Raw genomic sequence first — 27,868 nt, forward strand, 5'->3', positions numbered from 1 at the left:
GGAGGACTATCCCATGCCAGGACTTGTGGCGGCTGTAGCGGCAGCACGGACTGGAGGAGGAAGTTTGCTGGGGGGGGCTGAGCAGCAACAGCAGGCAGCAGAGGCAGCAGTAGTAGTTCAAGAACCGAGCAAAGGCTTCCATTTTATCACCGGCAGCCACAGAAAAGGCAAAGGGGAGCACCGGGTCCAGCTGAGAGCACATTCCAGCAGAGGAAAATGAGCCTCCCACCCTGCACTAAGCCTGTATGACGGGCTGAGCTCGGCTCTTTGATCAGGACTTCACCCCACTCTTTCTCTTCCTGCAGCTCGGACTGACAAAGGGACACAGAGGAGAAAAAAAAAGAACCACAGTAACGTTACTCGCTTTCAGGTCGAAAAGGTAAGCGATGTCTGAACTTTTCCACGTCAATCTTTAGCTGGGAGGGTTTTTTTAAAGTCTGGCTGGTCAGTAGCCTACTTAAAAGCAGGATTAGACTTCCACACACTGTATTCCCTCTTTAGCTCTTTGCTTAGTCACATTTCATTGAGTTTGCCCATTTATTCAAAGTGCAAAACAGGGCACTGCACTCTGTATTTACTTTGGCTCAGAATCCTACTAAAACCAGGGGGTGTGTGTGTGTGTGTGTGTGTTTGTGCTCCAGCTCCTCCAGCAGCACTCTGAAGTCAGAGAAGAGACTCATTCAAACTGACAAAGCACTGTGTTTTTGTTTCTTTTCAATGTGAAAAAGTATTATTTAGAGCTTTTGAATTGAACTCCCTAAAGCTTGGCTTGAACTATTTGGGTCTTTTTTATCTTTTAAATGTCTTTCTCAATGAACTGTGTTTTTTTTGTTTTTTTGTTTAAATATAATGGCTATAATTTGGGGCTCCTTGGTGTTGTGGGCTCTGGTGTACTGTTGGCCTTTTAATGTGAAACATATGGGGCCATTCTTGTGGAAGACTTGTAACCAGTAGTCTGTAAAGTTCCAAAAGAAACCTTTTGTTGACTGTTTGGACTCCGTAGTCAGTGGATAAATGATGGAGACAATCAGATCGAGAGAGTATGGCTTTTTTTTCTTTGAGCTACAGCTGCTGTGTGGTATTTGTGGCCCTAGGGCTATGCTTCTCAGGCAGCCATTGTTGATGACATGTACAAGCGTCCTTACATCATAACAGCTACAGCCATCTTCACCTGAAAAATCAGTCCTTCCCTTGCATGGAAATCAGACACACACCTGCAGTTACACCCTCTTGTGCACCTTTCTTTCAAGCAACATAAACCATGCAGGTTATTTCAAACATTTTGCAGGCTAAACTCTTTCAAGATTAGCTTTAATTACAGACCCATCGAGGCAGGAGAAACATTTTTGAACTGGCAATTATAGTTTTTGTTGGTGGTTCTATTTTGAGGTCAGAGTCGTGTGAACAATATCTTGCCCCTCAAGGCGAAATAAATGTGTGACAGAAACCCAAAATGTCAGGCAGTAATTACAAAGCTCTGGTAGGGTGACAGATGAATGGGGATCCTGATAGTGTGGTTTGGACAGGTGGGTTGGCAGAGGGTTGGGGTTGTGTACCATAAGAAGAACGCTGTGATCTAACCCTGGGAGGAACAGCATGGACAGAGCACTGGGGCATTTCACTTTGTCACAGCAGTGCCACGGCCACTTGGCTGACATGTGTAAGCCATTAAACGGAGAGAAGGATACCTGGAGAAGGAAGGAGAAAGAAAGCAATAAAGAGGGGAAAGAACGGCAAGAAAGAGGGGAAAGAAAGAGAGAGATGGAGAGAATGAGAGTGCGAGAGTGGGAACGTAATCCATTTTGGAACGCATTCCACTATGACCTTGGGATAGAAAACGGTAATTAGGGAGTACTTTAGGAGCCTTAAGGGTGCACAGATTTGCCCAGGGCTGTCATTTTTTTATTCCCTTCAACATATCTCATGAAAATGTGTGACAAATACACGTTAGAGTTCCAGAGTTACTAAATAAACTTACTAAAATTACCCAGCTCCCCCCTCCTGTGGCTTTTTTTCAAAAGTTCTCATGGTTTTGTTTATTTCAGTTCTTCAGCAGTGAATGGGTGTCAAAGGCACAGCATAAACATACAAAGTGCCTGACAGGAAAAGGTCGAAACAAACTGTGGCCTTGTCCCTCTCCGGGCCCTTCAAGCAGCATGTTATGTCACTGTGGACATGTTATCCTGCAGTATGAGGCGTGAGCTCTTGCCAAGTGTGAATACAAGCCAGTTTTGAACAGTGAATCTGATGGTATCAAGGTTATTAGGTGTGATGTGAATGCTAAATACCAAAAGGAGGTGGAGGGGGTGCTACAGCCAGATGACAAGGGCACAAATCTGTTGTGGTTGTTCCAGTCATTTGATGAGTGGTAAACAGGCATTAATTGTTCTTTTCATGTGCTGGGCAACCAAATAAAGAAAGTTAATGTGAAGAAACGTAGCCACATTTAGTAAAAATGTTTTTTTTTTGTTTTTTTTTGTTTTGTTTTTTTTACATTTCCATTCAGCAGTCACCCCACAGGCAGCCAGACTTCTTGAAGCATTTATGGCTCTTAAGGTGTTACTGTGGTTTGCAGACAAACAGTTTAGGGGATCATTAATCTGTCCAGAGTCTCCCAAAGAGACAGAAGTGTACTGTATGTGTGGCTGTATTTTCCACAGGTGCCAGCTCCTACATGCTGGGTTGGATGAGCTTTATCACCCCACTTTGATTTCGACCTCTATCCGTAGCTGTAGCAGCACTGCAGTGTATAACAGAGAAAGTTTGTGTTGGGGTTTGGTGCTCTCTTTTTTTCTCTCCTATTCGTGAGGAATATCAGCACACCCATTTTTCATTTCAGAAACATAATTTGAGTTTAATGGACCTATAAAAAATATTTGAGTTGTCATAAAATGGAAGCTGGAGCCAACAGAAGCAATTCAGTTTGATTCCGGAGTGTGTAGGGAGGGGGGGGTGCCTCGATTGCTTTCATATGTGTGCAGACGTAATGTTTGTGGACATTATAGTTATTTTTAATTGATTTAAAACTCATTGCTTCTCATACTCATTTGCAATCTATTTAAATATGGATTAGTCCATTAGATTTGATTCTCTTATTTGGTAAAACTAGACTAAAGTTGGGTTGTTGCAGCTTCTCTAATATAAGGATTAAATGCATTTCCGCTTCATAACATTGAATCCTAGTTGGCTTTGAGACATTTGGTGGTCTTTGATAGTAACGTAATGAGAACTTGTCATTATTTTTTGACATTTTACAAATGGAGCTGCTACTCCCCGCGACCCGAGCCCGGATAAGCAGATGAAGATGGATGGATGGATGGATAGATTTTACAAACTCAACATTGAATCAAAAAAAAGAACTGCTATTTTGATTGATGACAAAAATAAAAGTGGCAGCCCAAATGTTAATTAAAGCTTAACTCGCTTTTTTCATTGTCATTGCAGCAGTGTTGATATCCACATCTCATGACGTCTTTAAAATCCTTTACCTTTTTTTTAATCCTTTACCTTAAACTTGTTTTTTCTCTTATTTAACCAATACTCTATACTCTATTTCCTCTTCCACTGGTTGGTACAAATATGTAAAAAGCAATCTGCGCGATGGTGGCCATACTGAAATCGCTAATGGAAAATCCATTCGCAGAGCTGTAGACAAGTAGAAACCAGCCTACTCACATACAAACAAACTTTTGCGTAAATTGATTCAGTTGCTGTGGTTCAACCCAAGGCTCTGTAGAGTATTTATTATTTGTGACAGACAGGCATGCAACGTTTTTGCCAACTGTTACCACCACAGTGCACTCAAAAATGAAAACAACTATGAGGTCATGATTTAACCCTTAAGGTCTGTCTAACTGATGTCTAGATTTTAAGACAGTTGTCTCTGCAGTTTATGTCCTATTACATGATGCTGTCTTCTTTCATCACGTGGTTCAACTGCTTCTACAAAATGGAAGATCCCATACAATACAGGCCAGGTGAAGGGTGTGGCTCCTAAAATAGAATCAGGCTTCATCTCAGCACTTCAATATGCCTTCTGGTTCTTTCTTCCCTGCATTTCTTTTATGAATAAACTGAATGTTTGATGAACTTATTTTCAGCGTTCTGGGTGATTGAAAGAAAGGCATTTGGAGCTGGTCCCAAGTGATGGTCATGCATGTGTGAACGTGGCTGACAGCACCCACGCAGCCTAGTCAAGCACTTACCTGAGGGGTTGGAGCTGGGGTAGCCAGACACACCCTAATCCCCCCAACATCCTGACCTCAGTAAACCTGTCGCAGCTTGTTCACAGTAGATCTGGCAACCCATTTTCTCGAATCTCTCTGCCTACCCCGCTCCTCTACCAGCCTTGCTCTCCCAGTGCCATGGGTGGGCTTGGGATTGTAGTTCCTTGGCACTGCGTATTCTGCCTTTGTGAGCTAATGCTGCACCTCAAACCAGGAACAAAAGCAGTCAGTGCAAATTAAAGACCAATTATCTTTAGTGCGTGCTGGGGCAGGTCACTCATGTTAGGTTGAATGATGAGTGGGAGAAGTGAGAGGTCTAGTAGAAAAAAGGTTGTTGATTACTGCAGCATTGCACATGAATGCTTCATGACAAATTAATAAGCCGCACGATAATGTTTAGAATTTTTTTACGATTTATTTTAAAATGTGATATTAGCTCGTTTTGTGCATCTTTATGGGTTTTATTTGAGTTAGTTGAAACCTTTATTTCTCTTTGTTTAGTTACCTTGAAAATAGTTGTCAGTTAATAGTTTGACTTTTTAAGCTTTTTTTACTCTCTTGCAGAGAGTTAGATTAGAAGACTCATATCTGTCCTTTACATACTGTATAAAGCTACAGCCAGCAGCTGGTTAGTTTAGCTTAGCTTAGCTTAGCTTAGCGTAAAGTCTGGAAACAGGGGATAACAGCTAGTCTAGCTCTGCCCAAAGGTAACAAAAACAGCCTACAGCACATGCAAAAATGAAAGTGGGAAAAAAAACACAGTTGTGGTTTTACGGAGTGGTCACGTGCCAGACTATTTCTTGACTTAAGCAATTAAGTAGGAAGTTACTGCGCCCGGCTAAGAAGGAGAGTCGTTTCCAGATGCTAACCTTAGAATTTGTGAAAACTCACGCGACACTCGCTGCCCAACACCCTATGCTCCTAAAGGCAGTGACACACCAAGCCGATAATCGGCCGTCGGACAGTCTGGCGAGGTCAGTGACTCGAGTCTGTTCGGTGTGTTCCGTGCCGTCGTCCGTCGGCCTTCATTTTGGCTGACCTGACATGTTGCGTCGGAGGGCGGGCAGTCGGACTCCATGACCAATTTAATTGGTGGAATGCTAACCCGGAAATGACGAGCGGGATGAGCGTGACCAGAGTCTCTCAAAATTGGATGAAAATCTTTTAAACTGATCTTTGTCGATCTGAAATGAAGGCAACTGCATGGCCAATTTCTCGCTTAAAATTTTTTCAGAAACACGTTTCGGTAAACTATCTTAGTAAAATATGAGATCGTATTCTGAACGAGCCGCCATTATGCCCCGGTTGAAAAAGCCAGACCCACGTGACGCGTTCATCCAATCAGCTGCCGGTTTTCATTTTTTGGGCGACAATACAGATTAGCGCCGCCTCATGGAGACGTATTACATGGTCAAGTCGGCGTCGCTTCGGTGTGTTCTGAGGCACTTTTTGGACCTTGGGGAGCCGAATGATCAGTCCGACTGCCTTTTCTGCCAACGGTCGGCCGTCGGGTTAGTGTGTCAGGGGCTTAACCTTAACCATTCAAGGTCCATGCCTAACCTTAACCATCTGGTAAGACTCTCACAAATCTTGGCATACCATCTAGACACGACCGAGAAAGGCCAGCACCGGCTACTGGCAGTAACATTAAGCTTCATTTTTACTGCACAGACATAAGAGTGGTAACAATCTTTTCATCTAACTCTCGGCAAGAAAGCAAATTAATAAGTGTATTTCCCAGTGTCAAACTTAAAAAACAAAAAAAAATACACCTAAATGAATTAAGTACATTCTTTCACACTCCTGGGTCACATGGAGGTAAGGTTTGACACTGGTACTTTGACACTTCCAAAACATTACTAAGCCTTCTTCCCATGCCCCTGCCCTGGAGAGACACAGAGCCTAAGTACTGGCCGACCTGTTCATTAATTTCCCATTAGTCAACAGTTTTTCCTTAGAGTCTCGGGGGAAATAGACTAACCCCGCCATTAGTTCCAACAATCCCTGAGGACCTCTTCCCCCCCGCTCCCACCACCTCTACCCACACACACACACACACACACACACACACACACACACACACACACACACACACACACAAACAAAACACACCTAGCCCTGTTTCCCCGAGTGATGACCTCTTCATACACATGGCCTCTTTCATTCCGCTCTGAGGGTTGGTTTAAGCCATGCACTGTCGCTGGTTTATGGCTCCCTCTCTGGCCCCCTTCAAAGTGTTGGGCTGTAGCCTGCAGTCATTGCAGACTTAATTGACGGACACATTTTTGACTGTGGGTCGTTTAATCACAACAAACAATTGGAGTCATTTAAGAAGGATGGTGATATCTTTGGCAGCTTAAGGAATGCATTTCTGTTTGTGGGAGTGTGTACTTGTGTTTGTGTGAAATCTGAAACATGTATCAAGCGCTATTGATCAGTTATCTCTTACAAATGCTACAAAGGAGTATAGATCAATTTTTTTTGAAGTCATTGACATACAGCCTAATTCTGGCTCACTCAAAAGGTAGGATTTGGTTTGGTTTGCTTTATTGACAATAATGGTATATATATATTTATAAAATATGCAATAATAAGTACTGATAAAATAAATAAATGAAATGAAAAAAAATAAATGTTAAAGTAGATAAAATAGAAATACAAATAGAAATAAAAAAATACGAACTATGCAAGAGAAATTAAACTCAAAACTATAAGGCAAGCAGTACCTACAGTGTACTTCAACTAATATTGCAATAATGTTCCAAGTGAAGTGACAAAGTTGTGTGATTAGTAGCCCCAAAGTATAGTATATGCAATATGATCCACTATAACAGCATACACCAGAATAATATATTATATGATCACGTAATTATACTTGATCATATTGTTTGTCTGTATGGATATAAAAATATGACATAGTACATGCAGTAATGTAATAAAACAGTATAACATAACATAATATACAGTATAGAACAGCAATATAATAATAATATCAAATATAATCTAGAATAATATATAATGCACAATATAATACATGTTTATATGTATTTGTTGTGAAATATTTGCAAATCAGTCCAACAATATATCAGGTTTTGTCAAGGATTAAAAAAAAATACATTTTAGAATAGTAAATGTTTGTATTCCATAAAATGTCAGTTAATAGTTTAAAACCTCAGTCTTAATATCCTACATCCTAAAATAACAACTTTAAATTGTTTCTTTTGTTCGACCAAATACCGGAATTTATTAATTTGACAATCATAAAAACAGAGAAGCAGCAAATCCTCACAACGAATAACCTGGAAACACAACAAACATATTTGGCACGCTCGCTCAATTAAAACTATTCATTTGTTTGAGTTATTGATTAAGCGACTATTAGTGTCGGATCTAGTGTTGTCCGCAGTCAACGCACGCAGAGCATACATAGATGACTAGATAAGAGAATAAGGCCTGTGGATGTGGTGGTGTGAGACAGGCTCTCCCCAGGCCACCGCTGCAGAAATGTGCATGGCCATGAGGTCACAGGGACACGCCATCACTCAGGGATTTACAGCAACTGGTTGTAACCGGAATTCTTTGAAAGTTTTTTTTGTCTTTGTCATTGTTTCTCCGACTGACTGACATTGGGTACTAGATTGCTGGTTTTCAATTTGTTGATACCACTGCACTGTATCTCTTTGTGCAGTAGAGATAAGTGGCACTCATCTCTCATGTTAAAAGGCCTTGATATATTGTTTCATTTCAACCTGTTCACAGTTCTACAGTGTTTGTGACTCACACTGTTAACCGTTTCTGCACAAACAAGACACCCTCTGTCATGCAATCTGAAATAGTGGCCATTCTCTAAAGATATCTGTAGCAAACCTGGAAACAATGACTAAAGCTGAGGACTTTGGCCTTTTAGGCCATCAAATATTGACTTGAGCAAAGTCACCTGCTCTAAGTGGGAATGGTGTGAGGTTATTGAAGGGCCTGAGCCCTGAGTCTCTGCTTTGATGTTTTTAACAGTAAGCCGCAGGATTCAGGATGGAGGAGGGATATGAACTCGACCTGACGTACATCACAGAACGTATCATCGCTGTGTCCTTCCCCCGTGGCTGCACAGAGGAGATCTACTCTCACAACCTGAAGGATGTCACACGAATGCTCAAGTCCAAGCATGCAGATAATTACCTGGTCAGTGCTTGTCCGTGTGCTGCTCGCTGTCTCACCTTGAAATGTCAAAGCTGAAGTGTCAAAGTCCATACAGTATTGATGTCAGGGCTGATGGGCTTTCATGGGATATTGATCTCAGAGTGCATAGTTAATTGTTCACTCAACCTGATGTAAGAATCAGTGTTAAAGCATAATGTAATAATCTTAGAGACAACATTTTGAGTCATGGGCTGTCTTGTATGTTCTCTTTAGATTATCAACTTGTCAGAGAAAAGACATGATCTCACTAAAATGAACCCCAAGGTAAGTTTATGTGACATTGTGTCATCTACATAAAATAAGCACAAATTAATAATAAAAAAGTCGTAGCAGGATGAGTATATATATATATATATATAAATATCCATCAGTTTGGAAAATAACAAATACAATTCATTTCAACGGCAAAAGATCTCTGTTCAGCCTCTTTGATCAGCTTTGTCTAACCAGCTACAGTAAACAGTATACTATTGATTGGTACTGGATAACTGTATAGAGTTCTACTGTGTCTGTTTACAGTGAGTAATGTGTTTTCAGACTCTAGATACTGGCTGGCCCGACATGCATGCTCCGCCACTGGATAAGATCTGCACCATCTGTAAGGCAATGGAGAGCTGGCTCAATGCTGACCCCCTTCATGTGGTGGTTATACACTGCAGGGTGAGCATCTACAGGTTGTGTTGTATCAGCTGTGTCTCAGTTTTGCATTAATAATTAAGCAATTACTCCAGCATTGTAATTATTTTGTCATTTCACAAGTCCTTTTTAGTTGTTTAACAACGTCTTAAGTATTTTAAGTATTTCTCTATGACATTGAGTATTCATGACATCATATTCTGATTCGAAAATAGCTCAATTCTAATTGGTGGATGGAATTATGTGACTGCCTTTTTCTGAATAAGCCATGCCCGCTTCAAAGATACAGATGCAGAGATACAGATATGTGTGAAATAACCAATAATCTTTCAACTTTGGCAGAGAATACTGTGTTTATGTACGATCCCATCACTTACAATAGGAAAATGATTGAAAAACTAAGTATTTGTTGCCTTTTAAAACTTAGAGTTTTGCTGCGTGTGTAGTAAATCATCTTCTGTCCTCTCTTGTTTCTTCAGGGTGGCAAGGGTCGAATCGGTGTCGTCATCTCATCCTTTGTGCATTTCACCGACGTATCTGCCAGGTAACCACTAATGTGTAACATTTTCATGTTGGGTTACTATAAATGCCATAGTTTGCTCTGAATTCAGGATTTATTATAATATGAGTGCACCCACTCACTGTTGGCAGGAACAAGAACCCACAACAGTTCATGAAGGCTTATTCAGTAGACCACAAGAAATGTCATTGCCTAACCACGGCGGATTTATTTACCTGCTTTAATTTAGGGTCAAGGTGAATCAGAGAGGGAGTCAAAGAAAAGTCACCTCTTATAAACTCAAAGGGAAACCACACAATTTAAGCCATGAATCACCCTGTATTGAATTGCATGAATCAACTTGGAAACAAGCTAGTTACTGTAATAGCTTCTGGACACAGTGTCAGTTTCATGAAATCTATTCATGAAGGAACCCGATTTCAAATTTTCTAACCATTGTCATTGTCTAAGCCCTAAAGTAAAGAAATACAGCAAACGTTAGGAGAGTGTTATGCTACTATGTAGATCCTCTCTGCACACAGCAGTCATTGTGGCATGAGCGCACATCAGCCTTCGATTTAGACTCCGCTTCCCTTAGTGTTTGCGTCCCACTGGGGAGGACCGGGTCGGTAAGGCAAATTTGAAAGACACAAGGCAAGAAGAAGTAGAGAAAGAGATAGGAAAACAATGAGGCAGATTTACAATGGAATAGATTCATGGGAGGGGGCAGAGGGAGAGGGTCCGCGATAGAGAAACAGAGCTGTGGTGAAAAGGCTCCAGTGCCTGTTGGTTTTAGGTCTGTCTGAATAGCAGAGCTGTGCACACACTCTGGCCTCTCTCTGTCCTCTTCTCCCCTTCCTTGTTTACTTAAGGCTGGCATTCTCTTCCTCTCTGCTGGAATCCCCTGTCTCTCCGCTTACTTTCACTCTTGTCCATTATGCATGTTTATGCATGTGTGTGTGTGTGTTGTCCTAATTTAAGTCAGGGTTAACACTATTCAATTATAGTGCAACAGAGTGTAATCTCTCTCTTGAGTTATAATTACCCAAAGTGTTTAATGTGTCTCACTGTCTCCCTCAAAGTGCTGATCAGGCGTTGGACCGCTTCGCGATGAGGAAATACTACGATGATAAGGTTTCAGCTCTGATGACACCTTCGCAGAAACGGTAAGACCCAAAACTTGAACACGCCCTTCTGTATAGCAACATGCTCCTAACCGTGTGTTGTTTGACTGGTGCTCTGAAAACACATTCATGTCCCAGACCCACCTGATTCAATACAAAACTTTACAAGTCCTGGTGCTGTTTGTCTATTACTGAAAAGCCCGTCATTCTGGATCATTGTAATGAGAATGGGACACCATGGTGACTTGGTGTAATCCTAATGCTGTGTATCACTGTGAATCATCATTGCTTACACTGATTGCTCTCAGACAGAACTGGTTTCTCCACATTCTTTTCTTCCAGTTCCTCTAAATGTTCTTGTCCCCCAAGTTTATGTGAGGTAAACCTTTAGCAATTACAACATGGCAGATGAAAATGTCTTGATAGCAATGCAAATTTGATATCTGAGTTACGGTACCAAAACCAAGACGGTAATTTATGTGATTCTTTGCTGTGAGGAATATAAACATGTTTTGCTGTAAAACCCTTTTTTTCATTTAATAAAAGAAGCCAAACTTCTCCAATTATAAATGTTGATTTAAAGGAAAACATTCAACGTAAAGACATGAGAGTGGTATACATCTTCTCAGCTAACTATATAGGGAATACGAGTAATGTTCCAAACTATTGTTAAGTCTGAGAAAAATAACCCTGGTGATGTCACCAGGGTTATCTCCGTTTGGGCTTGGAGATTACCATTTTTTATGCAAGGCTGGAGTTACACACTTGAAGCTTTAGTCTAGAACATTTGCCAGGCAAGGAGGGTCTAATGATACAATGTCATCAAGTTGCATTATGGGAAGTGTAGGATCCAGTGTCTGTGGAAGTTGCCCCCACACTAGGGATTCAAAGCCTGTTTATCTCTGCCCTGTGTTGCACTAATTATGAGCAATCTCTTTTGCTGTGGAGTATCCCTTTAACACAAGCAGTTGTCTAAGAATGTTGCCTTTAGTAAAATACAGTCTAAAATTTGCAAAGCAGTGGTCAGTAAATATGTGAATAAAAAAATAAATAAACAAGTCTACCTGACACATTTTGGATTGTCCTAAAAAAACACGTGATACCCTTGATATTTAGTTTTTTGGTTGTGGGAATTACTTCTAATAGTCAGTCGTGTGTATTATTTACATCCATCTCTGTTATTTCTTGTCAGGTATGTTTGGATCCTCAACAGTCTTCTAAGTGGATCCATGAAGATCAATGCCTCACCCTTGTTCCTGCACTGCGTCATCCTTCACGGGATCCCAAACTTTGACGCCACTGGAGGTTAAACTCATATTGTTTACCACTATACACAGCTGCAACTCCCAATGAATATACAGTGACTGCCACCATGACGGCATAAAAGAACCCAGACACAACCACATCAGAGCTGGAGCAGTAAACAAGATGGAGACTTATCTGTACTTTACATCGTTCTCTTTTTCCAACACACACACACACACACACACACATGCTCAGACAGATAGAGGCACTTACATAAACAGAACTGAAGAGAAGAACTTCTTTATACGTTCCCAGTAAACCCATGGGAATTCACTCCCATGTTTGCATGTAAATAGCTGTTTTTACTAATTTCACTGAAACAACACAGGTCTTCGTCACATCGTGGAGCTGAAATCCCTTTCTCTCAACAACTGCTTATTACACTTGCTGTGAGCAAAACAATCTGAGAAGCTACTCATGAATATCTTATCCTAACAGGCTACTTAATTCCATGTTATTAACTATTATTTATTTGAGAATTTATCTTTTTTTCTTTCCAGTATGTCGTCCGTACATCAAGGTTTACCAGGGAATGCAAGCAGTGTATTCATCTGGAATCTAGTAAGTAGCTTTTACATGTGGTACAGTAATTTGTTTGCTTCCAAGAATATTGGAATATATTCAATTAAATCATCTTTGTTGTACTTACGTTAATGCTGACTTAGTGCTTTCTGTAAATATCTGTGATTGCTTCCAAACTCACTTTGAATCACTTCTCTGTTGTTTTTGTTTCAGTCACATTGGTCCAGGCCACAGAGACCGTGTATGCATTACACTGGAGCCTGCCCAGCTTCTAAAAGGAGACATCATGGTAGTAGCCTTCTCAAAGTTTCTGACATCAGTATTGATTGTAGTAATAACATTGATGTATTTTCTTTTGCAGATTAAATGCTATCACAAGGGTGACGTAACTTCCGATCGTGAAGTTATTTTCCGACTGCAGTTCCACACGGGAGCAGTGCAGGGCTACAACCTGATGTTTGAAAAAGAGGACATGGAGACTGCCAACAAAGGTAGACCTGAAAAAAAGACCTGAGAGCAGGTCTCAACGTGCCTCTGCTAGTTTACGGCGACTCCTCTGCTCCACGCAGCATCTGCAAGGTTCAGTCTGGACTTAATTTAGACTTGGCACTTTGAGACCAATAATCTTGTTTTACCAAATATTTTACGTGTACTGAGAGAATCCTATTCACAGACAACACCATTTGTCCTTCCACCTCTGAATGGCCACACTAATGGCATTCCTGTGTGCTTAAATTCCAGATCCCAGATTTGCAGATTATGGTAAAGTGGAGCTGGTGTTCTCCGAGGGACCAGAGAGGATTCCAGGTAGATTCCTAACTCTTCTGGGTTTTTATAAAGGTTGCTACTGGGAGAGGTAGTTGGAAAAGCAGACACAAAGCTTTCTCCATTTTCCCCTCCGTGTTGTCCTGGGCTCCGTTCCTCCCCCCTCTGCCCCATGGTGAGAAGGGATGTGGAATGCTGCAGAAGGGAAATGTAGTGTGAAGTGTGTGCTGACAGAGAGGTAAAGAAACACAGCATGTGGTGCCCCAGAGCCCCACAGGAGTGGGATGTTGTGTGGATCTGTGTATATGTGTTGTATGTATTTGCTTACTATTGCTGTAGCATAATTAAAATATTCTGGCAAGGGTGATATTGTTGTCCCCCCAACAATGACATTGCAATCCATAGCATCATGGGTGAAAGTGAATCCTTGAATACAACTTGGACTTTATTTGTCATTAGTATACCATGATATGCTGAGGCTATATATTTTAATAGATAAAAATAAATAGATAATTATAAATAAATAAAAAACGTATTCACTTTCTTGCAGGGAGTTAGATGAAAAGATCAATATCAACAGTTAGCTTAGCTTTGCATGAAGAATGAAAGTGGGGAGCTAGCCTGGCTCTGTCCAAATAAACTCTGTGTACCACCACCTCTAAAACTCACCAATTAACACATTATATCCAGTTTAATCCTTAATAAAACAAAAGTGTAAAAACGACAATTGATGTTTTACCTTTGACAAAGCCAGGCTAGTAGTTTTCGGTCTTTATGCTAAGCTAAGCTAACTCTCTGCTGGCTGTCGCATCATATTTAGCATACTGACATTTCAACAGTATTGAACCTCTCATCTCACTTTCAGCAAGAAAGCAAATGAGCGCATTTCCCAAAATGTTAAACTATTCCTTTTTAAACGGCTTCTATACCTGAACAATCTAGTAAAAGGAAGGAAATGCTGAAGCACTTTCTTTTTATAGTTTTGTTTGAATAGTAAGATTTGTGCATACTATATATATATATATATATATTCAGGACTGAATATGAACTCTTCAAATCTACCATAGTGATGCAATTCCACTAAAAGCTCTTAATATTAAATTATTGCCCATCCCTAAATATTTACACAAAAATGTCCTGCTAAGACAGATCCTTCTTTGTCCTCCCTCGAGCCATAACATTATGATGAATAGTATTTTATGCTACTCACTGTGTGGTAAAGAAAAAAACACCTTGATACAGTATCAACAATAATGTTATTTTTGGGTCCAGGTGCTGAAAGGTGGCAAAATGGGGGCGGATGTTATTGTGGACTACAACACAGCAGATCCAATAATCCGCTGGGACTCCTACCAGAACATCTGTGATGGTGAAGGTACAGGAATTACGCTACATTAGTCACTACATGACTCACAAGACTTTATAACAATGCCAAGGTCTGCCTAATGAATCAGGCTCTACCTGAGTGAAAATACCTGTGGCTGTTTTATGAATGGAAGAAGTATGAGTAGGTTGTTATTTAGACATGAAATGGAGTTCCCCCCCACTTTACATACACACACACACACACACACACACACACACACACACACACACACATGCTCTCTTTTTTTTATCTTCTCAGGGAATTAACACAGCTTGACAGGTCCTCTGCTCCATGTTATTAAGGGACTGCAGTGTGATTGCATTAACATGCAAACACAGTCACCACTAACTTGGTTTATGTTGCAAGCCGCTTACAGGAGTTATTACTCATGAGTGGGACTTAAAACCCAGGCAGCCAGGCCCTGTGGAAACAAGACTTTTATTATGGCGAGGAAAGGAAAAGAAAGCTAAAATGTACCTTTAGGTTGCAGTATGATAGGCATGACAAGCAGTGTTGTTTCTCTGTGAAGGATAGGGAGGATTGTTGTTGTACGTAGGGAATGCTGGGTTCAGAGGAAGAGCAATTAGTTCTCAAGAGATTTCTATTTTGTTGTTTCTTGAAATGAATAGGCATGCTTTAACCATCCCACACACAAACACACACATACACACTCTCACTAGCGCCTGCACAGACACACATAGACTCCGACTCAGAGCCACCCTGTCGGGGCGTCCTGTCCTAGCTGTGGTTGTTGCTCTCCACTCAACCGCAGAATTCACAACAACCCAGAATAGAGCGACGTGGTACCACCACGTCGCTCTATTCTGGGAGGTTGTTGCTCTATTCTGCATTAAAACCCAGATCCACCCTTTCCCAGAGTGTTTTTATAAGCTAAGTTCAGCTTAATGAAAATGAGCTGCCGTTTTTTTTCATTTAAAATAAAATACCCCAACAAGTCAAGTATAAGTATAATTGTATGCACTCTTCTGGGAATGCAATGAAAGAGCAAAACACTCAAATTTAAGAAGCCATCAAAGCAAAGCAAAGACATTAACAAAGGAACATTTTTTTGTCTTGCCTTGATTCCAAAGCATTCATGTGGGATATTTACAGCCTTGCTTTCTCATGTAAACACTACATTGGAGACAGGAGACTGGGAGCTTTGTTGGAATTCTGCATCTTCTTACCACCAGTTCTCTGGCAGGCCCAGTTTGACTCTGAAAGGCTGTCACTCAGAGGTTGGTCAGGAGGAGGAAGTCTGAAAAACATTTGCCACTGTAGTGCTAAGGTTGTGAAAAGAAAACCTCATTTACTTCAATGGCTTTTCCTCAATCACCAGTGAGAGTGTGTGTTTATCCCCACGTGTGAATGAAGAGTTGAATTTTAAAAGATTGTTTTTCCAGAAAGGTTGTTTACTTTGGTTTACTGTCAAAGTAGGCTGTTGTCTTTAGTGTAGCCTGGCTTACAGCTGCTGACTGCACTGAAATGAGAGAGTTAATCAGACTTCAAGATAACTGAGGTGTACAGGTGTAATATATAGGAAGACTAGACTAAGACCACAAATCCACAGTCCTGGCAAGAGTTCTGTTGGATTACCAGAATTTATTTCGGGACCCCAAAGTTTATAAAAGGTTCAATGTGGTTTAAAAATATTTGATGGCTCATGCTCATACTTCCTGGGCTTTTTTCATTTGGCAAATAAGATAAGAAATACTTGGAATTGAAGTTGATTGCTCTTTTGTTACACCTGAGCAAAATCCCAGATTCATTTGTGATACAGGATGACTGTCTCTTTAAAACACTTATGGCTGCAGGCAAATCCTCTAACCAAGAATAACTGGACTGCAATTGTACTGTCTTGCCCATTTCATACCATAGACTTTTCTTGAAAATTTCAATTTAAAAAAAGTTGCAAAGAAGTATCAAAGCTGTAAAAAAAAGAGAAAACCACAAAGTCAATGGATCACCTAGAGTAACTGAGAAGTTGTTTCTGCAAGGTAATATATGCATGGAATTTTTTAAATGTAGTTTTTTCAATGTTTGTTCACCTTCACAGCATTTTAGAGGCGGAATTCTCAGTGATGGATATCTCAAATCTGTCTGCATTGTATAATACCACTAGGGGTTTGAGAGAAAATGTTAATTTAACTCTTTCATAATGCAGTTTTTTTCATACATTTTCTGTACAGCATGTTCTGTACAAATTGTACACAGGACTTTAAGAGTTTTTTTTCCCAGAGGGCTGTCATCTACACACGGAGGCACATGTAGAAGCTTGGGCGGAAGAAAATAAGGATGATGAAGATCATCATTATGCTTTCGACTCACAGTTTTGGCATTTAGGAAGTGCAGGATGGTAGTAACTGAGAAGGAATGGAAAGGGTTGGGTAATTGCATATCCATACACAACCTGACCTCCTCCCGCGACACGAGAGCAGCTTGAGGAACGGTTCTGGTTTTGCTGCTCTCTGCACTTTAATTGGTGGATTATTCAGGGACTGACCATACCACAACATGATGAATGCTAGATATAAATGGTTTAAATGATTTTCTTAAGCAAAGAACATACTTGGTTAACCATTCATGGGTTTGTTAATGTCAGTGTTAATCCTGATAGGTAAAACAGTTTTTAAAACAATTGTTGAACCCCATCATTAAGTTTGGGGCACATCTGTCTCGTGCCGATATTATTCATGAGGACAGCAGGCATGCAATTTCATGACACCCAAGAGGGAGAGAAAAACAACTTGGCTTTGTGCTTTTCAGAACTCAAAGTAGAAGGCAAGGATTTAATGAAAAAGTGTCTTTTTAGAGAGTAAAAAAAATCTGGAGCTGCAGGAATGTTGTTTTCTTTCTCTGATCCTCTCTGGGCCGCCCTCTCTCTTTCCCTCTTTTTTTTCCTCCCTCTCTCCCCAGTGGGGTAGTCCCCCTAATGCAGGGCAAGAGGTCGGGTTACGGCTTTCCTCCATCCTGCCTCCGTCCTGAAACCCCGCCTCACTTGTTTACATTCCTCTGCCCTTATTTGGAGATCTCAAGGTCCCCCCCCTCTGTGTGGAGTGCAAACACTCTCACCTTCTCAGCAGAGAAAGAAAGCAGGGGCCAACATATTCATTCACTCTTGTTTTGACCCTGACCATTATCTGCTGGTTGAAAGCCATGTCTGCTCTCTTGTGTCTGCGTTGCCGCTTCTCTACAAGTTTTGTTTTACCGGAGACTGGGATTGTCTTGTGTGCTTACCTGGTAGTGGCTGCGAAGGTAAGAGATTTTTTTTCATGAGACAGATGGGCGGCCATGAGGGGGGAGGGAAAAGAAAAGAGAGGCAGGACGATGACAGGGGGTGACAGAGAGAGAGAAAGAAAGATGGCCAGCATTGAGAGAAAAGGGAAACATCCATCCTAAAACCTGATTGCACCTTGCCACAAGGATTGTTACAAGAGGGATTTGTTGGAAAACTCCCGGCGGAACTGGCCTGCATGGAGGCCTGAGCCAAGGCTGCTCAAGGCCAGATGCAGGTTCCACTGGTGTGTTTGTGTGAGCCAGGGGGGGCTAGCTATACATACAGGAACTTTGCAGAGGAGTAGGGGGAGCTTTTTATCATGCGTTTCTGGTATTCAGATCCTCCAGTCATGGTTTGACTGAAAGGCAAGTACTTAAGGCGGCAGATTGAGGGAGAAGCGTAGGAGTCATGTTCCAGCTGCTCACATGCACTTCTTCTCCAGCCATCATTTTGCGTAAGTCTGGGTAAACTAGATTCTTGTTGTTTTCTTTTGTGATGGATTTGACTCTGCCTTGCATAATGACTGTGATTTGTCTTTCACTTCTGAGGATTAAGGAGGTTGTTTGGACATATGTTGGGCCAAGGGGCAGGCGAGAGGGAGTAGGGTGGCCTTAATCACAGCTGGGTGAGGAATGCAGGGGTCAGACTCTGAAGATCCTCTTGTAGCGCCATACGGAAGACTTAACATCTATTATATAACGTGAGCATGAGGAACACCTTTGTCTGCTGTAGACGCTGCATACACTAGCACCTTGGCAGTTCACCTTGTGGCAAGGTGGAAGCTGTTATGGCAAAATGAGCGGAATATCTTTGCTTGAAATAAACTCAATTCAGAACAAAGGATTTGCATAATTTTGGTGATTCTACTAGGGATTTTTTTTCTGACACATCTAATGAGGCGAACTGTTTCACATATATTTTATTTTCACATATATTTGTTCTGTCAATGTATGAATGTCCTAGTTATTTGTAGTTGGGTGTTTGTTCTATGTTGTCTGGAATGTTGTCTTTGTCAGGTGAGTCAAGTGTTGAGCTTTGTTTGTAACAGATTCTAAATGATGGAGGTTGTGAGCTGACATGACTGTGCATGTTAACAGAGTCCTCTCTGTGGTTTTGTGCCATTTGTGTTCGTCAGCGTGAGCCTCTGCTGTCTGTGTTTCTCTGTGTGTACGTGTGCCCATACCAGCTGACCGTATGAAGCGCTGCATCTCTTCTATTTTCCAGCGCCACGATCTCAAGGCCTAACCCAGGACAAAGCGGCTAACAAGAGGAGCCCCATCGGAGGAGAAGCGACGCTGGGCAGAGGGGCCCGCACAACCTCCGCCACCTCCAGCCCTGACCACAGTGACCACGCCCTCTCTGTCAGCAGCGACTCGGGCCTGTCTAGCACTTCTCTGTGGGCTGACAGACCCACACCTGTCCCCACCCCAACCACCACGACCACCATCAGGCCTAACCAGGGCCCCAGCCAGCAGGAAAAGGTCCAGTTGAAGCGTCTTTTAAGTGGCTTTGGTCTTGAGGACCCCTCACTGAGGGAGATGGGTGATCAAGGCCCCATAGTGGGCATCCAGCAGATAGTCCCAGCGCAAGTGCACATCAACGGAGACCCCAGACCCCGAGAGAGGGAAACGGACATCCTGGATGATGAGGTCATTACAGGTCATGATCTGCACAGTGTGGACAGCTTAGGGACCTTGTCGTCCCTCCTGCCACAAGAGCAGCCAGAACTCCCTGCTGTCAGATGGCTTTGGGAGTCCCGGGGGAGAGGAGCAGCAAAGCCAGAGCCAACACCACCTCCACCACCCTGCACACCCTCCTATGGAGGAGTATGAGAGAGCCTATGCTGAGGCGAGAAGGGGCTGTCTGAGCTCCAGGAGCAACTCTGTGGCCTCTGCTAATCCCAGCAATGCTCCTATGCCCAAGCAGCACGTCTACAGACAGGGAAGCTATTCCACACAGTCCTGGGTTCGCCAGCAGCAGATGGTTGCTGCACAACAGTTTATCTACATGGCAGAGGATGGAAATGAGACAGAAAGATACCCAGGGAACAAGCAAGGGAGCAGTTCACCCAAAGCAGGCCTGCTTACTGAGCCACAGGGCCCTAGCAGGGACATGACAACAGATGCTCTGAGAAACACAGCGCCACACAACGAACAGGCAACCATGAACAATAACAACAACAACAAACGTGACGAGGAGTTCAAATCTCTCACGATGGACATTGACAACTCCATCGACCAGCTCAACCAGCTGATCATGGACTTGGATCCCACCTTCGCGCCGGTTTCGAGCCACAGCAGCTCCATTAAGAGGAATGGCGGGACGCACGTGAACGGCTCAGTCTCCAAATGCTCGAACGGCATCAATCTCCGATTCAACGATAATAACGCAGCGACCCTGAAAAACACACAGCAGACAGGTAAGTCTAACAGTCAGTCAGTCTGGGTGTGGTGGTGGTGATGATGAAGTGTGGTCTGGAAGTGAGTTTGTGAAAACAAATGTGTGACAGTCATTATGAAACCAGAGAAGTTGTTTTGCCAGAAATGTCTGATAAATATGACAAAGATATAAGTAATAAAACAACTTTAATTAACATGCTAGGAATATTTATAAATAGACAGAGTTGTTCCTCTCTAAGAGTATCATCTTGTCTTCTCCCTTCACTACAGAGTTAACTTAACAAAGCACTCCTCCTCCTCCTCCTCTTCCTCCTACTCCTCCTCCTCCTCCTCCTCCCTCTCCCACCTGGCATGTTTTAGTGGCAGAAATAGCAGGGTTGTTGCCAGGTTTTCAGATGTTTTCAGTATGAATCTGAGGGAAGAGCGCCGTCCAGACTTGTCTGTATAGCTATCTGAGTAGAGGATCAGGACCGTACATCAAGAGAGGGAGAGCAGCTGTCATCGACCTCTGAACATTGCCGTCTCTCAGTGTTTGATTATAGAGATTGCATGATGAATACAGATATTTACAAAATCAAAGTCCTTAACCTTATGTTTCCCTCAGACCTTCCCACTGCATTGTTGTGTGTAGAAAAAGTTTGAAGCATTACATAGAACACACTCGGGCTGCTTGATTATGGAAAAAAAAATCATAATCACGATTATTTTGGTCAATATTGATATCACGATTATTTAACACAATTACTCATTGACTTTTGAAAAGATATTGCATTTATTGAACTTAAAAAAACAACTGTGAAACAGTTAAACAAATCAACAGTGAAAACACCTAGAACTGTGGAATTTCCCTTAGTACTTTTCCATTTGAACTTTTTTTTTCATTCAGAACACAAGACAAAATACGAGTTTATCTGCAAAATATAGTGTGCAAAATAATTGTTTTTCTTCATTACTCTGTTTTTGTGATCATTAGGAGCTGAAATTGTAATTGCGATTAAAATTTCAATTTATTGCACAGCCCTAAAACACACACACACACACACACACACACACACACACACACACACGCACATATTTAATTTGAATCATCTCTAATAATTGCTCTCCATATTTTTGTATCATGTTCACCACATTTCCATCTGTCCAGACTCATTTCTTTTAATTTCTGCAAAAGAATTTGCAGAATGTGTTTCAGTAACTGTATGTCTGCTTCTACCAATAATATTTATAGAAATTGCAAGATTACAAAATTCCTTTCTTTCCCATGCTGCAAAGATTAGAACTTTTATATCAGATTTGGCTCACCCTGACAGGTTATCAAGTTTGGTACCATTGACTTGAGAAAGTCACACTAGGTACGGCTCTTTTTTTTTTCTTTCTTTAGCTGAAAACCAGTGAGGCAGAGAAAAAGCAGAAAGCTGTTTGGGTTTTAGCAATGCGTGAATCACACTCCAGCATGTACATGTGGTTGCAGTGAGGCACAATATGGGGAGGCCTGAGGAATTTCCAAGAGAGGAACAAGTGAGGCCTGAGGCAATGTTTTTTCCATTCCAATCCAAAGTCATACCTGTCTGTGCATATCAACTACACAGAAGCGTCATTCCAAGGAACAAATGCGAAAGACTATAACTTTTGCTAATTTGCAAATAACTTGTAGGATGTAATGGATTGTTTTTAATGTAGGCTTTTATCTGTTTGCATTGGTGATATGATTCATGGCTCAGAGTTATTCTGCCTAGCTGTGTTGTAACATGAAGTTGGAGCAAATGTTTTTTTATCATAAAAGAAGGCTGGTTAAGTTATATTAATGAATGATTCATGTTGACTGTTGAAAGCAATTCAAGCTCTAATAGTGCTTTTTGGCTTACATTTGCATTCAGTATCCATGTAACTAGACCAGTCATGTTTTTCCTGCTTGTTCTCATCACATGATTGCACCACAGCTCTATGTTGTTATCGTTTTCACAGTAAAAAAAAAAATAGGACATGGAGGAGTGAGGTTACAGTATTTACAGTGGGACAAAAAAGTATTTAGTCAGCCACCAATTGTGCAAGTTCTCCCACTTAAAAATATGAGAGAGGCCTGTAATTTTCAACATAGGTACACTTCAACTATGAGAGACAAAATGAGAAAAACAAATCCAGAAAATCACATTGTAGGATTTTTTATGAATTTATTTGCAAATTATGGTGGAAAATAAGTATTTGGTCAATAACAAAAGTTCATCTCAATACTTTGTTATATACCCTTTGTTGGCAATGACAGAGGTCAAACATTTTCTGTAAGTCTTCACAAGGTTTTCACACACTGTTGCTGGTATTTTGGCCCATTCCTCCATGCAGATCTCCTCTAGAGCAGTGATGTTTTGGGGCTGTCGCTGGGCAACACCGACTTTCAACTCCCTCCAAAGATTTTCTATGGGGTTGAGATCTGGAGACTGGCTAGGCCACTCCAGGACCTTGAAATGTTTCTACGAAGCCACTCCTTCGTTGCCCGGGCGGTGTGTTTGGGATCATTGTCATGCTGAAAGACCCAGCCACATTTCATCTTCAATGCCCTTGCTGATGGAAGGAGGTTTTCACTCAAAATCTCATGATACATGACCCCATTCATTCTTTCCTTTACACGGATCAGTCATCCTGGTCCCTTTGCAGAAAAACAGCCCCAAAGCATGATGTTTCCACCCCCATGCTTCACAGTAGGTATGGTGTTCTTTGGATGCAACTCAGCATTCTTTCCTCCAAACACAATGAGTTGAGTTTTTACCAAAAAGTTCTATTTTTGGTTTCATCTGACCATATGACATTCTCCCAATCCTCTTCTGGATCATCCAAATGCTCTCTAGCAAACTCCAGACGGGCCTGGACATGTACTGGCTTAAGCAGGGGGGACATGTCTGGCACTGCAGGATTTGAGTCCCTGGCGGCGTAGTGTGTTACTAATGGTAGCCTTTGTTACTTTGGTCCCAGCTTTCTGCAGGTCATTCACTAGGTCCCCCCCGTGTGGTTCTGGGATTTTTGCTCACCGCTCTTGTGATCATTTTGACCCCACGGGGTGAGATCTTGCGTGGAGCCCCGGATCGAGGGAGATTATTAGTGGTCTTGTATGTCTTCCATTTTCTTATAATTGTTCCCACAGTTGATTTCTTCACACCAAGCTGCTTACCTATTGCAGATTCAGTCTTCCAAGCCTGGTGCAGGTCTACAATTTTGTTTCTGGTGTCCTTTGACAGCTCTTTGGTCTTGGCCATAGTGGAGTTTGGAGTGTGACTGTTTGAGGTTGTGGACAGGTGTCTTTTATGCTGATAACAAGTTCAAACAGGTGCCATTAATACAGGTAACAAGTGGAGGACAGAGGAGCCTCTTAAAGAAGAAGTTACAGGTCTGTGAGAGCCAGAAATCTTGCTTGTTTGTAGGTGACCAAATACTTATTTTCCACCATAATTTGCAAATAAATTCATTAAAAATTTGATTTTTTTCTCATCTTGTCTGTCATAGTTGAAGTGTACCTATGATGAAAATTACAGGCCTCTCTCATCTTTTTAAGTGAGAGAACTTGCACAATTGGTGGCTGACTAAATACTTTTTTGCCCCACTGTATGTTGTGTAAAGTGGACTGGGGCTGACATACAGCAATGAGAGGTGAAAAAACTCAGGAAGGTTGGGGGTCCTCTCCATCTGAGGCTAAAGGAAAGTAAAGCTTGCAGGAGAAATTTTTGTGCATCGCAAAATTCTTTGTACTTTTCTATATAGCTCTGCTCTATATCTCCAGTAACTTCATGGCTTTTAGAAGGCAGTACCATTTTAATTATATTTTTATTATATTTTTATATTAACAGTTACCGTGCATTTGATCAAACAACATTATGGCACAAGACCCATTAATACAATGTGTTTGTAAAATGCACCTGCAGGCATTGCTTATGTTAATAACCGTATAATTGACTTGATAAGTTATTGTGGTTTTATTATGATGTTAGATCAAATGACTGTCCCAGTATACGATTCCTCTTTAGTAGGAATGAGCAATATGGATATAATCTCATAATATAGTATATACTTTTATATCACTAGGCTATATCATGCTGAAGTACATGTTCTGAAAAAATCATTAAATCTTTTATAGCTAAAATAACCAGATGGGAGAGTTTTGGGAGAATCCAATGAATTAAATGCCTAATACATTAAGGAGTTCATTGCATTGATGCAAAAGTGCTGTAAAGCCAATATTGCCTTGAAGCAGTCCTGCTCATTGATTTGCAACGGCCGGACACAACTAAGAACTTTAGCCACCTCAGTGGAAATGGACACATCTCTATTGCCTCACAATACTGTATTTATCCTGATACTGCCCAACCCAACTCTTGAGGGTATATTAGGTTACAGAAATGATGGCACTGAAAGTAAGTCATTGCAGAGAAAGATAATTTGTCTCCACCATTCAGATCCATGCTTGCCTGTCTCCAGGACTGTTTCTCATACCTCTTGAATAAAATCCTGTACACTGATGTATATAAGGGAAGATAAAAAAAACTTGTGATGCATGCACAGAGAAACCCTTGACACGCACGTATGACACTGTCTGTGTCATCCAGACAAAGTGAGTATTTAGCACTCCTGCACCTTTAGCATTCTTCCGGGCTGAGAGGTCGGAGCCTGCTGGGAGGGCTTAAATTAAAACCCTGGTGCTGAGTGGCAGCAGTCAGAGTAGTCACAACACCCCACACACACACACACACACACACACACGCACACACTTCACACGCTCCAGCCCACCAGCCAGACCCCTGGCATTCCTCAGCTGTCCTCTCAAAACATGGCTATTAATGCAGCAGATTAATGGCATATTTCAAGAGAATCATTCAAATTGGTATACAAGCATGATATTTGGCACAGATACTGTCTAAGGGTCACTTTTTTGGGAAAAAGGCGTTGGCCACCCAAAAATTCAACATGACGGGCATTTTTTTCAAGATGGCAGCTATTTCTGTCAAATGTTCATTATGTCAATCGTTCAAACAGTGATGTAGGCATAACATTTTGTGAAAATACTCTCTTAAGAATGTTTTTTTTGGAAAGCGGTGCTTGTCCCTAAAGGAAATTCAAGATGGCAACCATTTTTCAAGATGGCTGCCATTTCTCTTGAATCCTTACATCAATTTTTCAAATGGTGATGCTATCATCAAATTTGGTACAAATATTCTTCAAGGAACATTCTCATGGAAAAAGGTGTTTGCCACTAAAAAAAATTAGCCATTTTCAAGATGGCCACCATTTCTGTCAGAGCTCAATTTAATGTGTTATGGAAGGTTTTGTTTAATAGAGTGAACATCAGTGTTAATTTTGACAGCAAATTCTGATTTTGATTTGATAGTCTTAGTCTTTTGAATAACACTCCATTTAGTTTTAGTCTTATTTTAGTCATCTGAAATCTTTTTAGTCTTAGTCTAGTTTTAGTCGACTAAATATCATAAGAGTTTTTAGTCTTAGTCTAGTCTTAAGTCTTTTAGTCTTAGTCTAGTTTTAGTAGACCAAATATTAGCAGATTTTAGTCGACTAAATCTACAGTTGACTAAATGTTTCTCCAGAATTTCCGGTCATTGGAAGTATCCGTCAGTCTGTTATGGAATGGTATTAAGGTTTGAATATGCAATACAGACACAGATTTAAGGGTTCGTCCTAGACCTTAGCTCTGACATTTCTGTTGTTCATGAGACGTCATTGCCTTCGGACCGGGTGCACTGCAAAACGTTAGCGTGTTGCTAACGAGCGAAGTCAACTGAAATCAGCCAAAGCTGTGTAACTAAGACTCTGCAACTAAACACAACTAAGTATAATGTAAACAACCTTACTGTTGTGAAAACGTCCCTCAAAACTCTGCAAAGTTCTGCAAACTCGTCCTCCTGTGTAACTGCTGCTGCGTTTGTTTAGCTGTTGCGCCTGCATTTGCCGCAGCTTTTTTAAAATGGCTCTGCTGCTTCCGCATAAATCAACCTACCCTCAAAGATTCGCTCTGATTGGATTTCTTCCCAACTTGTCCCAACTTCTCCATTCGTCCCTCCCTAACATTTTCGTCTCATTTTTATTTGTTGACTAAAGTGTCTGTTATATTTCGTCACAGTCTTCGTCATCATATCTGACAATTTATTTAGTTTTTTATTTAGTTTTCGTCCGTGAAAAAGGTATTTTTCTTCATAGTCTTCGTCAACGAAATTAACACTGGTGAACGTCATTACACAACCAGGGCACACTGGTGACTTCACTGCTGTAGAACTCAGCATGGGGTTCAGTGTCAGCTGATCTAGTTTTACTTACACTGTAGTTCTTGACTAGTAGTAATAGTATAGCTAAGTTTAGTGTCACAAATGCTGTCTAACAGCCCCTCATCAATTAGCTAGTAATAGATGTAGTTAGATAGCTGCACCTGAATTGACAGGTTGTGCCAGCACGGGAGAGCCGAGCCAAGGGTAATACATGACTTGTTCATGTATGCTTAGCTGGAAGGTGTACAGATCACACGGGACTTAAATGGCACTGGATGAATGATCGGGCTAGGTGTAGGTGACCCGAACCTAGTTGTATCCCATACCTGAATGTGTACTATGTCTATGATTGAGGTGGTAAAAGGATAACCCCTCGGCCTTGTGGTGGGCCGAGAGCCGATTTCCTGATTCTGGACCGTGATGTATATGTACACCTTCCTGGATATGTTGCCCCCAATACAACACTTGCTGACTGCCAAGCAGGGAGGCATTGGCTACCATTTTTAACAGTCTTTATTATGACTCGGCAGGGCACAACCTCTCAATCTCAGGTTGGACACTCTAACCACAAGGCCTTTGAGCTGGTAAAAATGTGAATAGAACTAATGTTTTTTTTTTTTTCAATCCTTCCTTTTAACTCAGTCCCAACAGAGTACACTATTAAAGAAACACCCACCTTGAAAAATGACTCTTGAATTTTTGCGATTGCCTTTTTCTAAAAGTGTGGCCGTTAGAGTATTTTTGCTAACATGCATGTGTGCATCAGTGTACATACTATCAAAATGACGGCCATCTTGGAAAAGGTCTCCATCTTTATTTTTTATTGGCCATCCATTTTTTTCCAAAAAGTGGCCTTAACAGAGTATTTGTGGCATATTTTCTGTATCACTATTTGGAAACAGTAGCCATCCTGAATTTTTGCTGTCCACTTCCTTTTTCTAACAGTGGCCCTTCCTCTCTGTGGACTGCACCTTGCCGTGGTGGAGAGGCTTGTGTACTCCAATGAACCTGAGAGCTATGCCGGCAGGGATTTTATATCCCTGGCAAGTTTAACTAAGCCGGACAGGTCAAAGGAGAGGAGGCAGACAAAGCAGACATTATGACTATTTGACAGAAATGGTGGCCATCTTGAAAATGGCCACCATCCTGAATTTTTGAGTGGCACATACCTTTTTCCAAAAGAGTGTTCTTTGAAGAGTATTTCTGCCTAATTTTATGCTTGCATCACCATTTGAACAATTGAAATAAGTAATATTCGACAGGAACGGTGGCCATCTTTAAAAAATGGT

At 41.3% G+C, this 27,868-nt stretch overlaps 1 protein-coding gene across 1 annotated transcript in view; it reads left to right on the forward strand.

Moving 5' to 3' along the window:
• LOC144526429 (tensin-3-like) overlaps positions 1-27,868 on the forward strand; it is a 36,615-nt gene continuing 8,747 nt past the window's right edge. Inside the window, 15 exon segments of the mRNA XM_078263908.1 lie at positions 1-379; positions 8,238-8,405; positions 8,637-8,687; positions 8,961-9,083; positions 9,539-9,603; positions 10,641-10,724; positions 11,875-11,987; positions 12,488-12,548; positions 12,723-12,798; positions 12,871-13,000; positions 13,251-13,316; positions 14,547-14,566; positions 14,568-14,649; positions 19,142-19,620; positions 19,622-20,336. Of these exon segments, the coding sequence (XP_078120034.1) occupies positions 8,256-8,405; positions 8,637-8,687; positions 8,961-9,083; positions 9,539-9,603; positions 10,641-10,724; positions 11,875-11,987; positions 12,488-12,548; positions 12,723-12,798; positions 12,871-13,000; positions 13,251-13,316; positions 14,547-14,566; positions 14,568-14,649; positions 19,142-19,620; positions 19,622-20,336 (2,215 nt within the window). The 5' untranslated portion in view covers positions 1-379; positions 8,238-8,255.

The sequence above is a fragment of the Sander vitreus genome, chromosome 12, assembly GCF_031162955.1.
Source record: "Sander vitreus isolate 19-12246 chromosome 12, sanVit1, whole genome shotgun sequence".
NCBI lineage: Eukaryota > Metazoa > Chordata > Actinopteri > Perciformes > Percidae > Sander > Sander vitreus.